The sequence below is a fragment of the Trichechus manatus genome, unplaced genomic scaffold (genome assembly GCF_000243295.1).
Source record: "Trichechus manatus latirostris isolate Lorelei unplaced genomic scaffold, TriManLat1.0 scaffold00161, whole genome shotgun sequence".
Taxonomy (NCBI): Eukaryota; Metazoa; Chordata; class Mammalia; order Sirenia; family Trichechidae; genus Trichechus; species Trichechus manatus.
Genome location: NW_004444097.1, coordinates 4,263,297 through 4,281,017, shown reverse-complemented (window position 1 = coordinate 4,281,017; position 17,721 = coordinate 4,263,297). Strand labels below are relative to the sequence as shown.

The window sequence follows — 17,721 nt, the reverse complement described above, 5'->3', positions numbered from 1 at the left end:
CAGCATCAGACCACAGGCTGACTCGAGGACACAGGATTGTATTAACCAGATACCAACCTAGGAAATGAACTCTTAAGGACTATCCAAAACCAAAAAAATTACAACAGGGAACCAGAGAGGTTAATCTGTAAATGACAAAAACATCAGAACAATAAAAGATGGAATAAATGGTGTAGATCTAGAACCTTCTAATGGAGAGGAAGGCAAGGCGATACCAAGTAGTAACAGACTGGTTCAAACCTAGGAAGATATGCGTAAATTTCAAAGTAACCACAAAGAAAGTTAACAAACCTACTCATCAAAATAAAGAAGAAAAACATAAAGTCTCAGTAAAAACAAAACCTACAAAAACCAAAGAAATGAAAAAAAAATCCACAAACATAAGGAATTCAGCACAGGAGAGTAACAGGAACAAAGAAAACATCAGCACCACAAAAAAAAGCACTACAAAATGACAGCAATAAACTCACACCTATCAATAATTACCCTGAATGTAAATGGCCTAAATGCATCCATAAAGAGGTGGAGAGTGGCAGAATGGATTAAAATACAGGATCCACCAATATGCTGTCTACAAGAGACACATCTTAGAAACAAAGATATAAATTTATTAAAAATCAAAGGATGTAAAAAAATATATCAAGCTAACAACTACCAAAAAAGAGCAGGAGTGGCAATACTAATCTCAGATAAAATAGACTTTAAAACAAAATCCACCATAAAAGACAAAGAAGGACCCTATATGACTCTTAAGGGGATGATCCATCATGAAGACATAACCATAATAAACATCTACGCACCCAATGATTGGGCTCCAAAATACATAAAACAGACTTTAACAGCACTGAAAAGAGAAATTGACAGTTCCACCATAATAGTAAGAGACTTCAACACACCACTCTCAGTAAAGGACAGAACATCTGAAAAGAAACTCAGCAAAGATACGGAAGACCTAAAGGGCACAATCAGCCAAATTGACCTCATAGACATACATGGAACACTACACCCAACAGCTGCAAAGTACACATTCTTTTAAAAACTCGTGTAGAAGTTTACACACAAGAAGAAGCAATCTTTGTTGGTTACCAGGGATGGGAGGGTTGCAGGGGGGGGACTAAACAGACAATAGACAAGTGGCAACTTTGGTGAAGGTAAGACAGTACACTATACTGGGAAAGTCAGAACAACTTGTACAAGGAAAGGTCATGAAAGCTCCATAGACACATTCAAACTCCCTGAGGGACTGAAATGCTGGGCGGAGGGTTGTGGGGACCATGGTCTCAGGGAACATCTAGCTCAACTGGCATAACACAGTTTATTAAAGACAATGTTCTACCTTCTACCTTGGTGAGTAGCATCTGGGGTCTTAAAAGCCTGTGAGCAGCCATCTAAGATACTCCACTGGTCTCACCCTTTCAGGAGCAAGGGAGAATGAAGAGAACAGGATACAAAGAAAAGATTAGTCAAGGTACTAATGGACAACAACTACCACGGCCTCCACCAGACTGAGTCCAGTACAGCTAGATGGTTCCCGGCTACCACCACTGACTGCTCTGACCGGGATTACAACAGAGGGTCCTGGACAGAGCTGGAGAAGGATGTAGAATAAAATTCTAACTCACAAAAAGAGACCAGATTTCCTGGCCTAACAGACTGGAGAAACCCTGAGAATATGGCCCCCAGACACGCTTTTAGCTCAGTGGTGAAGTCACTCCTGAGGTTCACCGTTCAGCTGGGGATTGGACAGCCCCATAAAACAGAACTGGACTAATGACGCACAACAGTCCAGGGACAAGGACTAGAAGGCAGGAGAGGACAACAAAGCTGGCGATAGGGAATCCAAGGTTGAGAAGGGACAGTGTCGACATGTCGTGGGGTTTTTAACCATTGTCATAGGGCAATATGTGTACTAACTGTTTAATGAGAAACTATTTGTTCTGTAAACTTTCATCTAAGGTACAAAAAGAAGGAGAATTATCTATGTGAGATCAAATTGACAACAGCAACTCAAAAGATTCAATGGGAAGCCTAGTGGGCAGTTGAAGATAATGGTGATGGAATAATTTGGAAAAGGATAGTGAGAATAGCAGCACAACTGGAAGAATGTAATTGATGTCACTGAATTGTACATGTAGAAACTTTTGAAATGGTGTAACTTTGGCTGTGTATATTTTCACCAAAAAAAAAAAAAGTCCTCCAAGGTTGAGAAGGGAGAGTTGACATGTCGTGGTGTTGTTAACCAATGTCATAAAACCATATGTGTACTGACTGTTTAATGAGAAACTATTTGTTCTGGAAACCTTCATCTAAAGTACAATAAAATATATATACATATATAAAACAGTGACCCCATGTTTGTAAGAGTAGAAATGTGTTCCACAGAGTTTTCAATGGCTGATTTTTATGAAGTAGATTGCCAACCCTTTCTTCTGAGGTGCCTCTGGGTGGACTCAAACCTCCAGCCTTCGAGTTAATAGCCAAGTGTGTTAACAGTTTGTACCACCCATAAACAGTACTAAGTTGTAAAGTAAAAACTAAAATGCCTGTCTCCTATTCCCAGAGGTAACCACTGTCAATAATCTCTTATGTATCCGTTAGAAGTTCCTTCGGAAAATGTCTTTTTTTCTTTGGGGAGTATGCTTGAAATCATAATTCTATGAAAGCGTCAGGATGAAAAGTTTCCACAAACTAGCACTCATTCCTTCTCTCTGAAAACTCAGTATTTTCTTGTCTGGAATGCAGAACCCAGAATAAACACGGATATGAATAGACAGTTGCCCTTTCCCTGGGAGCTAGTGATAGAAGCTCAGACGGTACAAAAACATGATTACTCCTTGGGGCATGAAGGGAGAGGGAGCCTGGGACTTAGGTAAGTCATCTTCTGGGTGCTGAATGGGAAGGCTGTCTGAGCACTGCTGAGCCCTGCCACTTCCTCACCAACCCAGCATGCCTCTAAATAAAGGTCCTTAGTGCCCTCTCTTTGTTTCAGGGCCCGGAATTAGGGAGTGTCTTCTGCTTCACATGCCATGTCCTGTGGTTCCAGAGCAGCTTCAGTTCACATCTGCTGTTACCATTGTGGAGCCCTGGTGGCACACTGGTTAAGAGGTTAGCTGCTAACCAACGGTCGACAGCACAGATCCACCAGCTGCTCCTTGGAAACCCTATGGGGCAGTTCTACTCTGTCCTGAATAGGGTTGCTATGAGTCAGAATCAACTTGACAGCAATGATTTTGTTTTTTTTGGTTACCATTGTGGCCCACAGTCTTGTCACTGTGTTACCTTCTTGGGTAGACAAAAGGAAAGGTCAGTGGGAGTCAGCTGAATAACTCCTTCTCTTTCTGCTTTTTCTGTTATACAAGGGTTACATACACGGTCCCAGCAATGGACTAGAATCCGAGAACACACCCTGATTCAGTCTCACTGAATAAATGAAACCGAGATAGGCACTTCCCTTAAATAGGCTTTAATTTCCTCATCTATTAAATGGAGTTAATGACAATGACTAGCTTCACGGAAAGAAAAGACAGATCATCTCTTTCCATGGCTGTTCAATCCTTACTGGGCTGAGTTTCTTGAGAACAGAGACCATGTCTTATGCAGCTCTGGATTTAATAGATGAATGAGATGTATTGTCGTCCCCAGTTTATACCAAACTTCTCCTTCCCCAGGCCTTGACATTCAGCCACTGTCTGCTTATGTACTCATCAGATACCTAAACAAAGAAGTGGACAGGTTATTTTAATGCACCAGCTGCTCCCTGCTTCCTCACAGGAATGGTTTCTACGTGAAATGAGCTTGTGTGAGTCATTGGGGAGACCAATTCCATTCCAGTCTTTGGAGTAATTTGTGGCAAAAATTGGGCACCAAGTACTTCCCTTCACGTTGTTTACAGTGGCTTCCTCAACACATGCCCATGGTGGAAGGGAAATGTATTCATTGTCGTAATCACCTTAGGCCATGACTCACGTTTCTTCAGAACCTTCCGTTGCATCACAGTGAGGCTGGCAGCAAGTGTCGTCTGTGCCCTTGTTGACTGACAACTGTGTGAAGCAAAACGGAGGTTAAAATGAAGAGAAAGGCAGCAATGCCTGGGCTGCCGTAGAGGGAAGCAGATGAGGAGGTTATCGCCATGAACTGTGATTGAGAACAAAACCTTGAAAGAGTCCCTCTCGCACTGCCCCACCTAAAAATCCCTGTGCTCATTGATGACCTAAATCGCACCACTGGGGATTCATTTCACTGGGCTAAGAATCGCCCCCACCTTGACACTCTCCTTCACACAGGTTTTAGAATCTCATCAGCCGCGGAGTATCTCAGTTCCAGCTGCCTCCCTTTGCCTTTCTCCCCCTACTTGTTCAGACATGCAGCTTACTATCTTTCATTTTTAAAGTTCCCACCACAGATCCTATCATTCAGGGTTTTCTCCCCACCCCCACCCCGCCCTGCCCCTAGACTTTTTAACGAATAGTGCACAGTCTCCACAGCTTCCCACTTCACTACAAAACCTCCTCTGTTTTAGGTTGTTTGTTGCCAGTCTCTAAGACGGGGCATAACAGAAATAACAAACATGGAGCAAATTACAAAGAAGTCCAGAAACTTCAAAGGTATCATCCTAGCCTATAGTTCCTGCATCTCTTTCTGAGAGAGTCCTGAGGTCTCCTGTACTCCTCATTTATTCTCCACGATGGAGAAACCAAACCTTCACTTGCTCAGTCTCTTCTCCCTCTCTCTGCTCATTTTAAAGGTGCAGTTGGAGTTGAGCGATAGATGCTTCATTCATTCTTTCAGCTGGTACTTGTTGGGCACCTACCACGTGCCCAGCACAGTCCCAGGTGCTAGGAGTACAGTGGTGATCAAGGTTCTCACTTGCGTGGTGCTCACAGCCAGGGGAAGGAAGACAGAGAAGAAACAAGCAAATTAACAAGTAATCCTGATTATCCTGACAGCAGTCAGTGACATAAGGGTGACAGATAGGGATGTGATGAAAGTTGACAGGAGGGGCCTCCGAGGAGACATCTCAACTTAAACCTGAAGGATGAGAATGAGTCAGTCCTGCAGGGCAATGAGGAAGAGTGAGGCAGAGGGAACAGCAAGTGCAAGAGTTTTGAGCTTGGAAAGAGTTTGGGGTATTTGAGGAATAGTAAGGAGAGTGACACAGCAACAAGGGTCTGAAGAATGAGTTTGTTTTGATAATAAATGCTAAGAACTCCATGCAGTGGAGTAACATGATATGATTTGCATTTTTGAAAAATCACTCTGGAAGAGTGTGATAAATGTGAGTGGCTGGTCACAGTTTCAAAAAAGATACATTGATAGGCTGGTTAGTATTTCCTTATCTAAAATTGGTAACTTACAGCTGAAGGGAAAGATGACACCCCCCTCTGTACAGAGAAGGCCTCCTGGGGGGATTGGACATATAACCAAATATGTCCCCCAATCTGCATGGGGAGTTCACTCTTTCCAGAGTGACAGATGCAGGAAATAGGGAAGCAAGAACTAAGTTCTGGAGCAGAAGAAGACACTGAATGCCAGGAAAAGTCAGAGCAGCCAGTGAGGATATGAAAACAATGTTTTAATCCACCTAGAGTCAACCTTGACATGGAGCTTGTGCCCTTGGAATCTCCTTTCACGGCAGTTCTGAGATGGGCTTGCTAAGCCACCATCAGCTGCTGCCAAGTTGATTCTGACTTACGGGAACCCCATATGTCAGAATATAACTGTGCTCCATAGGGTTTTCAATGACTGATTTTTCGGAAGTAGATTGCCAGATCTTTCTTAGGATGTGCGTACGGGTGGATCAGAACCTCTAACCTTTCGGTTAGTAGTCAAGTGTATTAACTGTTTGCACCACCCAGGGATTCTGGGCTTGCTTAAAGTACTCGTTAAATAAAATCTAGCTTATGATTTACTGCACAGAAATCTCTAGACAACACTTACTTCCCTGTAGTAGCCTTGGAAAGTTAAGTGTGATTGGGACAGAGTAAAACATCCAGACTTTTCTGTGTCAATACTAGAGACACGAGGAGGAGTATGATGAACATGAGTCTGGCTGCAAATCACTGGGTGATGGAGTCAGCGTGCTTTCTCCAACACTAGGCACTGGCAGCTGAGCTGCTCTTATGAGGCTAAGTCTACAGAATTTGCTCAGGAATATTAGAAGAGGTGTCTGTGGAGGGGACCCCAGGAGCCACCATACTTTTGCCATTTCCAAGCAGAGAGGACTGGAAGGCTTCCAAAGGAAGGCTCAGCAGGAAGCCTATCATACCCAAGGAGCCACAGGACACTTTCACTCAGACCACTTGGCTCTCGTAATATTGCCAAGGCGATTCTCTGAGAAGCACGCTCCCTCGTTCACTAAGACTCTGCTAAGAGGATTTACTGTCACGGCCTTACCTCGCAGAGCTCCACAGAAGACTACAACGTCAGCCTCCTTAGGTTTCATTCCTCTTCACTATTCCAGAATCCAGTTTTCAACTGCCAGCTTGTTTCCTGGATACCCACCAGTGTCTTACAGTCAATGGGTCCCAAACCAAGTCATCAGCTTCCCCTCTCCTGGCTTTCCGGTTTCTGTTAATGGCATTGCTGTTCTCTTGGCTACCCTGGCTGGAACCTTGTGAGTCATCCCTGACTCATCCTTCTCTCTTACTCTCTACATCAAATCAATTGCCGAATCATGTAGTATCTATTTCCGTAATGTCACTTGAATCTGTCCCCTCCTTCCTATTGCCACCATTCCCTCCTCAGTGTGGGCTTTCATTACTTCCTTTTTTTATTGTGGTAAAATATATATAACATAAAATTTGCCATTTTAATCATTTTAAGTGTACAGTTCAGTGACGTTAATTACATCCACAGTGTTGTACAACCATCCCCACCATCAATTTCTCCATTACTTCTTGCTCTACAGGAGTGTCCTAACTTGTCCCCCTACTATTAGCCCACCTTCCTATTGCTACTGACTTACACCTCCAAAACCATAGATTTAATCACATTACTCTCTTACCAGCAACCTTACATGGTTCCCCACTGCTGCGACATTAGTTACAAACCATCTTTTCCCTTTATAAATCCCAATTCTCTTTCCAACATTCTGTGTTCAAGCTAAATTCACTAATCCCTGATGGACATGACTCCCCCCACCCGTTAACCCTTTTAATACATGACTTGCAGAATGCTTATATTATTAAATCCTGTATTATATACATTTACATACTTGCTTTATCATCTTAGAAGATTTGATGTTCTTCAAGGGCAGGAGCTGTATTATTTCTTTCACATTTAGTTTTACTTCCTCTAATATGTGAGCACCTGTGTGTGCCAGACAGTGTTCTGAGTGCTGTATATGTGTGAAATCCTTTAACCCTCAAAGCAATTCTAATTGGAACCCCATTTTCTCAGGGTCTGGCTTTAGAGTCCAGATCACTTTCAATCAGACTCTGAGCCACTGAAGTCGCATTCATCCTTGTTACTCCTGAATTCCTGATATCACAGTTTGCATTTAGCAGGTGTGTTATAAATGAACTAAAGTTTAAGGCATGTGTCCCATTAATGGTCAGAAATGCCAATGACAAACTGTGTCTGCAAATGTAACTTGATGTCAGAAGCTGATTTAAGATGTTTCCCAGGAAGTCACAATGAAGTTAAGAGACATCTTTGTGCTATTTTTTCCCACTTCTTCTTTTTTTTTTCTCTTGTTCCAGTACATGGGCTGTATTGAAGTGCTGCAATCAATGAGGTCACTGGATTTTGGAATGAGAACCCAAGTTACAAGGTAAGAAAACAAAAATGGGAGGGTTTTTGAGGGCTATACTTTAAATCACAATAGTTTCTCTACCTACAGGAATTTAACACAAGCCTTCAAAGTCATTATGGGTTTTTATTCCTATGGCTGGAAGGTAGGACATGGCCCAGCAACCTTGGATGAGTGGCTTTTTGTGGATGAGTGGCTCATTGTGTGAAAGATTTCCCAATTGAGTGGGAGAGCATCTTCGTTCCATATGAGTGCCGGTAAGATGATGCAGCCAATCAGGGAAATAGCTGGCTTCCCAGGTACCAAAAGTGTTTAAAATTATGTCTGGAAATAGGGACGTTACAGAACCTCAGACCTGTCAAGGAGGTAGCTGAAAGTAAGAGCTGGAAGGAATTTTCAGCATCACAAAGTCCAAACTGTCACCATTTATGACATCCCTGACATGAGAATCTGCTCATTCCTTGTCTGCCTGGATAAGAACCTGCTCACCCCTCTAGGTAAGGTGCGATGGATAGAAGAGTTGAACCAGGAGGAACTATTCCCAGGGCGTCCCCAGGCAAATTAGGGGAGGAACCAGAATCATTGCTACACAGAGCCCAAGTCAGAAGCAGAAATACAAGACACGGTTCATTAAGGCCAAGTTCAAGGCAATGATGGAACAAGAGAAAGAAGAATACCAAGACTGGCAACTGGGAAAGTTGTGAGACAAGGGTGATGTGATAGGACTGGATTGATGTGAATGATTCAGAACAAAACTTGGGCCATCTGTTTTATGTGGTGTCAAGGTATGTCTCACCATGCCCATCTGAATCCATTATTTCAGACCACCTGTCCCAAAGGTGGAAACCCTGGTGGCGTAGTAGTTAAGTGCTACAGCTGCTAACCAAAGGGTCGGTAGTTTGAATCTGCCAGGCACTCCTTGGGAAGTCTATGGGGCAGTTCTACTCTGTCCTATAGGGTTGCTATGAGTCAGAATCGACTTGATGGCAACAGGTTTGGTTTTTTTTTTTTGGTCCCAAAGGTGGATATTCTTATTATGAAGCTAGGGTAACTTTTCCTAATGCTCGTCCCATGGAATTCTAGACCTGGAATACGGTGTCCTGCAGTGCAAAAGTTTTGGGTAAAGGAATCATATCGCTCTTTAGGAGAGTCATAGTATACAATATATTAAAGACTCTAAGAAGTGCTGTGTAGTAGTCTTAAAAAAATCTAATGTTTAGCTCAAGATTTCCTAAGTGTATTTGGTCCAGAATCCTTTTCATATATAGAGGAACATCCATGTGCTTTATGAAATGTTGATTTTCGCTCTCTTCCTTATGACGCATTGAAATTTGTCTTTCCAAACTTCTCATTGATCCTCATCCTTCTGATCCTTCTGGAGCTAAACAGATGGAATCTAATCCTGTTCTTTTAATACTCTTACTGCTTACCTCAGTCCCTGGCACGTGAAAGTGCTCATTGGATGTTTATTGAATAAATGTATGGTTCCACCTGACTACACTTCCAGTATTTGGAGACTGCTACAACATCCATTTCTTCTCCCCTTTAAGTCTTCTCTTTCATGTTCTCAGTCCCTTCAGCTGTCCCTAAGTGACATGGTTTCTAGACTACTCCCCACTCTGTTAGCTCTCCTCTGGACGTATTTCACGCTTTATTTTGTTATGATGATCCTTAACCTAGAGAAAGCTCTCCAATCCTGGACAGGTTACAGATGGGAGGAAGAAGGTAGCTACCGTTAGGGTCTGGGATAGGAGCCCAGACAAGGGCATGCCCACTGTCTTAACAGGAGGATGATTGATTTTTGTTCTTTCATTCGTTCATCCATGCATTCATTGGCTCATTCTGTCTCACTCATGTATTTATGAAGCACCTATTAAGTGCCTGAGACTGTTTAGGCAGTGAAAAAGATAAAGCCCTTGCCCTCAAGGAACTTATATTCTAGGAAACAGACTATGACAAGTAAATAATTATATATATAATGTACTTTCAGGTAGTAGTAAGTGCTATTACTATAACAATAAAGCAGCGTTTGAGGATAGAAATGTAGGGGATGGGCTTTTTAACTCAACTTTATTAATTAATTATGAAAATACTGCATGTTTACTTAGAACATTTAGAAAATAGAGAAAAGTATGAAAAAGACAATCACTTATAACTGTACTTGGAGATAATGTTTATTGCTATTTTGTGTTTTGGAATAGCTTTCTGATCTCTTTTTCTGTACACAAATTTACAAAGACTGTTAAAGAAAATCTGAACAATATTATATACTGTTATTTAATCCCTTTCCCCATCTTGAGCATTTTCCTGCTGCTAAATACTCTAAAACATTTTTAATGGCTGCAAGATACTCTGCTATTTTTTATTATTATAAATAATGTTGTGGTGAACATCCTGTCTATATCTCTTGATTACTTCCATGGGACAAATCCTAGAATTAGAATCATGAAGTCAAACAATAGAAACATTTTTAAGGCTTTTGATGCATATTGCTAGATTGCTCTGCAGAAAAACTCTACTAGTTGTTACTCTTCCCTCCCAACCGTGCATCTTTTTTGTTAGTATCTATTTTTTAAAATTTTCGTAAACTTGTAAGTCTATATGTTTCTTATTGTTTAGCAAATAATAAAAGACTGACTTCTTTTTTCTTTGCCATGAGTATTCAGTTTATGATGAATGTTCAGATCAAAGTTAAGGTGTCTGGCATGTATCTGGACATTATTCCTTGTAGATGTGTCTGTATGTGACACAGGCATGGCGGATTATGTTCTGGGAAGGTTTATGGAAGCTTGAGGTTGGTGTCATTTTTTTGGATTTGATGGTTGGAGAAGGTCGTTGTGAGGAAAAGTCATTTGCATTAAGACCCAAATAAAGTGAGGGATCAAGCCATGGGAGAGGAAAGACAGCCGTGGACATCATCAGTCCACAGCATCAACACTGACAAAGCTCAGAACCAGGGCTTTGAACTGCTTCTTCCTGGCTCTGTTATGCCTAAGGAAGCAAAACTGGGACAGACCTGAATTTTTAAAATTTTGGTGAACTGGAATGGTAACCAGAACAGGAAAAATTATAGGTTGAAGCCCTGCTAGAAACCTAATCTTTCTCTAAGAAAACAAGGGTAACTTGCACGTTGCATAGTAACCAAATCTCTTGCCTGTCGGATTTTGAGCAGAGCCAGAAAAAAAAGTGCCCCACTCAAAGATGGTGGCCGATTGCGCCACTTTGAATGTGTGTTGTGCTCCACAGTTCTGGCAATAATCAAATCTCACACATCAGGATCCTTGAAAGGGCTCACTACATCTCTTCTGAGTCTCCCATTCCAGGGCTTTGGTCTGTAATTTTTCCTGTTCTGGTGATCGTTCTGGAGCACCCAAACTGTAAAAATTCAGGTCTGTTTCAATTTCGCTTCCTGAGTTGTGACTGAACCAGTTCAAACAGGTTTGAAGCCCTGCTCAAAACCTATGCCAGTGGTTCACTAAGAGTGGGAAGCACTTTTTTTCCCAATAGTGGATGCATAAAACATTCAGTGGGCCTCAACTCAGGAGAAGGAGAGCCCCATTGAATGAAAATATCAGAGTTGAAGATGCCCCATGATGCCAAGTAATCCAAAGACAGGACACTGTAGCCACCAGCAGCCCAGGGACCTTATCTGTGGTGTGGTGTGAAAGCAGTGAGGTTGATTTCCATAAACCAGGGCCAAACAGCAGTCTTCCAAATCATATTTTCTAGGCAAACTTTCCAGCTTCCCATACACTGGCCCTGGGGCTTGTAGAGTTTGAAATGCTGTGCCTTGTAGCTACATTGGCTCAGCAGCAGACTTGGGCCTCTCTGACCAGAAGGGACAAGGAGAAAACTCACAAAAGAAGGTTAGATAGAAGACAAGAGAGAAGATATAAAATAGGAATATCCCACTTTAAGGAATTAGCAAAAATCTAAATTTTCTGGACAGAAAAATTATCATCACAGAATTCACCACTGGGTTCCTTCAAGTAGTGAATTCCTTGCTAGTATTTCAAGGAATATTCAGTATGAAAAAAGAAATATTTCTACATTTTTTCTCAGGAGCTCACATACTGCTGAAAGTGAAGGTGATCTTTAAAATTCTCCTTCAAGACTCTAGGTCTTAGGGAATAACCCGAAAGTAGATATAAGCTTAGATGTTATGGTAGAACAATAGATTTTCCCCCACAGGTTAATTTAATGGAACCATTTTATTTAAGCCCAGGACCTTTTCTTTAAGCTCCCTCTGACCGTAACAAGAGGTTGGCACGTTCAGTAAAGCGTGTACCTCAAAGTCGTCTGAGTGTGCTGCCCCTGAGCCGTTTTACTTGTTCTCACGTGACCAGGATGAGACAATAGTTCAGTAACCCTGTAACCTCTATTTCCAACCCAACTTCCCAAATACTCACTCTTCTTCCTTCTCTTTTATTTTGCCTTCTCCTTTCTTCTCTCTCTATATCTTCGATGTTCAACCACTATGCAAGTGGTTTTATTACCAGTTGTCTTGGATGTTATCATTAAAACATTACTGTTGAATCTGGTTTCAAAATTTTTTATTTAAAAATTTTATATATTTACAGTTTCTTCGTTTACCTCAGAGTTCTAGTTAGTCCAGGAAGAACTTTTCAACACAGACCAATTAGGATTCCTAAAGGAAGAATTTTTTGTGTTACCACAGATATAGCATTGGCACCTACCTCTAGACATTTATCATTAAGTGTAAGATAAATGAGGTATGAATTCTGGTAAGGTAGTGTAACTAATTACCACTACAGATACAAACAATTGGAGACTGATGCCCCACTGATGGTAAAAGTCTCACCATCTCTGTACTAGTTAACACGTTGTTCCAGACAATAGGGAAACAGCAACATGAAATTCCTGGTAGTAAAGGAGGAACTATGATAAAGATGCACCAATAGGGTCAGCATTTGAAACAGAGGAGAAAGGTAGAGCGGAATTCTTGTCTTTCTGAAGGACCGTTCTTCCAAAGGACTCAAAACTGCTTGAGGCTGAATCCACAGGACCTAGAACACAGAACGCACTCGAAAAAGAGCAGAGAAAAAGAAAAAGAGGACCAGACCTCAATTTTTAGTAATGGTGTATGCATGCAAAATGGCAAAGGAAGAGGTCTTTCCTAAGAGTAAACAGAAACAAGATCATTGAGACTCAAAGATACAGTAATCTTCAAAATGTCTAGAAAACAATATCAAAAGGAAATATAGAGAGGGGCAAAGTGAAAATCATGCTAAGGGTGAAGTAGTCATTTGCTCTTTCTTATAAAAATGTTCTCATCCTGATTTTAAAAACAAAGCTATGGAAGTAAGTTAAAAACCCCATTTGATGTCAGTCAGCAAACTCACAAAAAAGAAACCAGGTCAGCAGAACATAGAGCCTGATTCCCCTCTCTTGAATAAGCATCTATGTCATAAAAGGAAGACAAAAATTCTTCTCTGTCCTCCCAAGGATGACTCCTTCTTTGTTTCTACGTGGGAGCAAGCCCCAGGCACCAGAGTAGGAATGGAAACAGGAAGTGTCCAGGAAGTAGAGCTGGTGGGACAGGGCTTGGCTTTCAACCTGGAAAATCAGAATTTCACATTCTGAGCCCTAAGGAAATTGTAGAGGGGCATCTAGTTCGTCATCATCCCCACGGTACATAATTTACCTCAGAGCACGCCGTTGGAAGGAGGGACCTCCAGATCCTTGTCTTCCTACTCCTCTATCCTCTTCCAGTATTTATTGCCTTAACACATGTAACTCATATTTGGTAATAACATCAGCCAGGATAAGAGCGAGCGCCCAACGCAGATCTGCCAATGCAGGCAGTGAGCTTTCGTCATTCCTGTGCTTGCCATCCTGGGGTCTGTGATGGAAAATGGAGAGCTTGTAGAGAATAAGTGGCCAGCTCTCCCTTTTGGGATCTTGGCTTAAGATTCATTTTCTCTAGCTGATCATAAGGGCCTACATGTAGTTTATTTATCTGCTCCATCCCATTCCTTGAGGAGCAGGGGTAAGGTCTGAGCAATGTTGTTTTTTTAACTGCTGCTGTAGACAGTAGGCAGGCTGTTCTGGTGATTTGGTACTAGGTAAAGCAACAAGGAAGCAGAGAGCGTAATAAAGAGGATATTGTAATTGGATTAATTTCCTGTTGGTAATGTTATCGCTCTTGAGCAGTGATCCTGCAAATTTAATTCACTGTCTTGAAATGTTGATTCTTAGGCTTCAATAGTACATTAACCCTTTTATGCCTGGTGGTACATATAGTGAACTTTTTCAGCCTCTGGGGTTTATTGGGAAGCTGCTGTACCATTGATAGTGTGTGCTACCGAAAGACAAGGGCCTTTATGACTGTTTGAAGAAATGGGCATGTGCTGAAAATTACTGTTTTTACAGGGTGTTGTATGAGGTGTCTGAATTTTTGGCAGGAAAAATAGAAATTTTGAAAATTTTTATCTGTTACACATATGTACCAATAGACCCCGGTGGGAACTGGGGTGTAATCAGTGATACTTCATATGTACCACTAAACACTTAGGGTAGGCTTGTGGGAGGGGGCAAGAAAAAAATCCATACTACCTGGCAAAAATTCAGGCATACTCAGTGATTCAGCATGCTTTCATTAATGAAAACACATGACATCAACAAAAAATTCAAAGCAGAAAATAATTGGCTCACCAAAGGGTTAAAGGCAGCTCTTTGGAGAGAAATGCATATTTCTGGATATATGAGTGTCTATGTGTATGTGTGTGTGTGTAGCGACCACCAGATGCAAAGGAGATCCAAGGTACAGATGCAGTGGAACGTGTACATAAAAGATTGGTAAAAATATTGCCTGTGGTTTCTAAGAAATGTGAACATTAGCAGGAAAAGTAGAGCTCAAACATCTGAATGTTAGATAGTACATTAAGATATCTGTTTGTTTGAAAACAGGCTGGCATATATCTAAATTTCCCCTGGATTGTAAGAATGGAGTGGGTTGTGGTTTTGCATGAATACATGTGTGTATCGATGCATAAAACTTGGAATAATTGAACACTATATGGTCTGTGGATTCTGTGTTGACTTGTGACTAGACCACAGAGTTAGGAGTAGGTTTGCAGCCCACAAGGCATATATGAGAAAATAAAATAAAGATGACCAGAGTGGGGATAAAAGGCCTAATCTGTTAACTTGCAAGGCAAGGGAGGAACACTCCACATTGGAGAAATTTGCTGAGTGTACTAAGGAGAAAAAAATCAGGAATTTTTAAGTTCTAGGTCATGGTGGCCATGCTAAAGATTTAAAAAGAGGAGCACTCTGGTTAGGATAAAGTGTGCATGGTTGATTAAGACAGTTTTATTGTTCATTGATCAGGAAAGAGCATTAAGTTAAGTCCAGTAAGGGTCTGGGTCCCAGGATCAAGGTTCATGCCCTTGATCAGCTGGTTAGAACTAGTTACAGGACAATAAAACATTTGAATTTGATGTCTCCTAGGCAAGTACTGCCCCAAGTGGAAGCATTTCTTTTCACAAGTGCCTGGATGTCAGGAAAGCCTTCTTAGATACACCCATGTCGTGTGTGTGACAATGACCACTTCAGTTACAGGTGTCTTTGCTCCACCTGATCCTCACAATCTATTTAAGACTGAGATCTCACTTCTCAGAGATTTGGTATTAAATACCCGTTGCTGTCGAGTCGATTCTGACTCATAGCGACCCCATAGGACAGCATAGAACTGCCCCATAGGGTTTTCAAGGAGTGGCTAGTGGATTCGAACTGCTGACCTTTTGGTTAGCAGCCGAGCTGTTAACCACTGTGCAACCAGACCTCAATTTAATTCCTTTTTAGATGTCTTCAAATATCTAGTGATTTAAAAAGAAATCATTTCCAGTCAATTAGGAGGTATTCTAATAGCAAGACAGAGTATGAGGGTATGAAAGTCAACTGCATCTTTTTGCTCAGTCGTTAACATAAGGTCTTTCACATAGCAGGTACACAGTTAATATTTGTTTGAATGGGTCAAGAAGTACAGTTACTAGATGAGTTACGTGTTTGGATATTCAATGTTGTGTAGGTTAATTTTATTTTGTAGGAAAGGGTACAAAGCCAGTAAAGGTAAGTGAGGGCTGGAGTTTCTAGCAGGTCCCGGAGCAAAAGAGATTTGCTATGGAGCACGTGGTGGCCTCTTCTGCTGTCCTGGCAGGGCAGCACAGCTAAAGCCACATCAGCAGAGAAGGCTGCAGTAGGAGGAATAGAAAAGGAGCAGCTAACAATAGCTGATGTTTATTTCTCACTGAACAGAGCTTCTGCATTCATGTTCTCTTTTGAACCACACAATCGCCCTGATAAGGGGTTACTAAAATTCCCCATTTTAGAGCAGGGAAAGTTGATCAAAAAAGTAAATGACAAGCCCAAAACCACACAGCTGTTCTACTGGGGCTCAAATCCATGTACTCTCACCCCAAGTCCTTTCCATAGGGCACTTAATCTTTCCTAGTGATTTTACTTAGGTTTGAGACTAAGAAACTATCATTGTAGTTTTGAGTAGACGAAGGCCATGGGAGACTATGAAGGGACTAAAGGCAGTCCTGAGCCATAATTTAAACATCACTTTTCAGTGGGAGAACAGCACATCATTATCACCATCATTACTAACATCAGTCCTCTGTGGGACATCTAATTCTTGAAATATTCCACTTTTTAATATTATTATTATAAAAGGTAGATCTGGATTATTGTGAAAGTGGGAAGTAGGGCAAAGTAAAAGAAAAAAAGACAAATCACTGGAAATAACAAATAATAACAGTTCGGTATATGGTTTTTCTAATCATGTGTTTAAAAACTGAACTGGGATTATATGAAGCATATTGATTTGAAATGTCTTTGTCATTGTGCACATTTTCTAGGTCATTAAGTATGAGCAGTGATTGCTTTGACCTGAGGTTAAAGGGGAAGAAATAATTTTAAGTGCATTTGTTCTCCATAGACTTATGTATTGACAGTCCGTTTGATGTTAAGTAACAGGAACTATGCCTAGCTTAAGCAAAAAGGGGAATTTGTGGAAAGGATGTTGAGGTACTTCATGGAAGCTGAAGAGGTATGAACAATCAACAGAATGACAGGGCTCAGCCACTCCCGAGGCCTCAGCAGCAGGAGTGTGGGGACACTTTCTGTCTGCTGTCATGAATGTGACCAGCACTAAGGCTCTCCCAGCTCTGGCTCTCTCAGTTCCAAATATCAAATTTCCAGGAAAGACTGTGGTTGGGGCCTACCCCTGGACCAGTCAGTCATCTTTGGCCAGGACAGAGTTGCACTGTGGCAATTTGGTAGTTCTCTTGTTACTCATGTATTTAAGGAAAGTGGGTAGGAAGAGAAGCAGAGGGAGGGGAGGAGAAGGAGGAGGAAGACGAGAAAGAGGTTTGTAAAATGGAGGTAGTAGATGCAGTAAAAAATCGATTTCCATTACAAAAGGAAATGAAGACATTAGATCAAATTTCTTTTGACTTTTTTTTTTTTTAACTAAGATTGGGAGTATTTATATCATTTCCAAAATGCTTTACCAAAATTTAAGACTTGCAAAATTATTAAGCAAATGTTTTCTGTTATTATAGCTAGTGTATTAATTTTATAACATAATTCAGTAGCACTGTTTTTTCTGTGGTGGTTGAACATTTCAAGATACTTTGAGACTCCATGTATGTTGTTAGGTGCTGTCAGTCCCGACTCATAGCGACCCTGCTTATAACAAAACAATCCTGCGCCATCCTCACAATCGTTGCTATGTTTGAGCCCATTGTTGCAGCCACTGACTGTGTCAATCCATCTCATTGAGGGTCTTCCTCTTTTTCACTGACCCTCTGCTTTACCATGCATGATGTCATTCTCCAGAGGACTGTTCCCTTCTAATAACAAAAGTACGTGAGACGAAATCTCGCCATCCTCACTTCTAAGGAGCATTCTTGGCTGTATTTCTTCCAAGACAGATTTGTTCA

The 17,721-nt window shown here is 41.3% G+C and overlaps 1 protein-coding gene across 1 annotated transcript in view; it reads left to right on the top strand.

The window, feature by feature from the left end:
- Positions 1–17,721, top strand: part of SHC4 (SHC adaptor protein 4) — a 179,265-nt gene that overhangs the window by 35,631 nt on the left and 125,913 nt on the right. Inside the window, exon 2 of the mRNA XM_004386297.2 lies at positions 7,701–7,771. Within this exon, the coding sequence (XP_004386354.1) occupies positions 7,701–7,771 (71 nt within the window). The remainder of the gene's footprint in view (positions 1–7,700; positions 7,772–17,721) is intronic.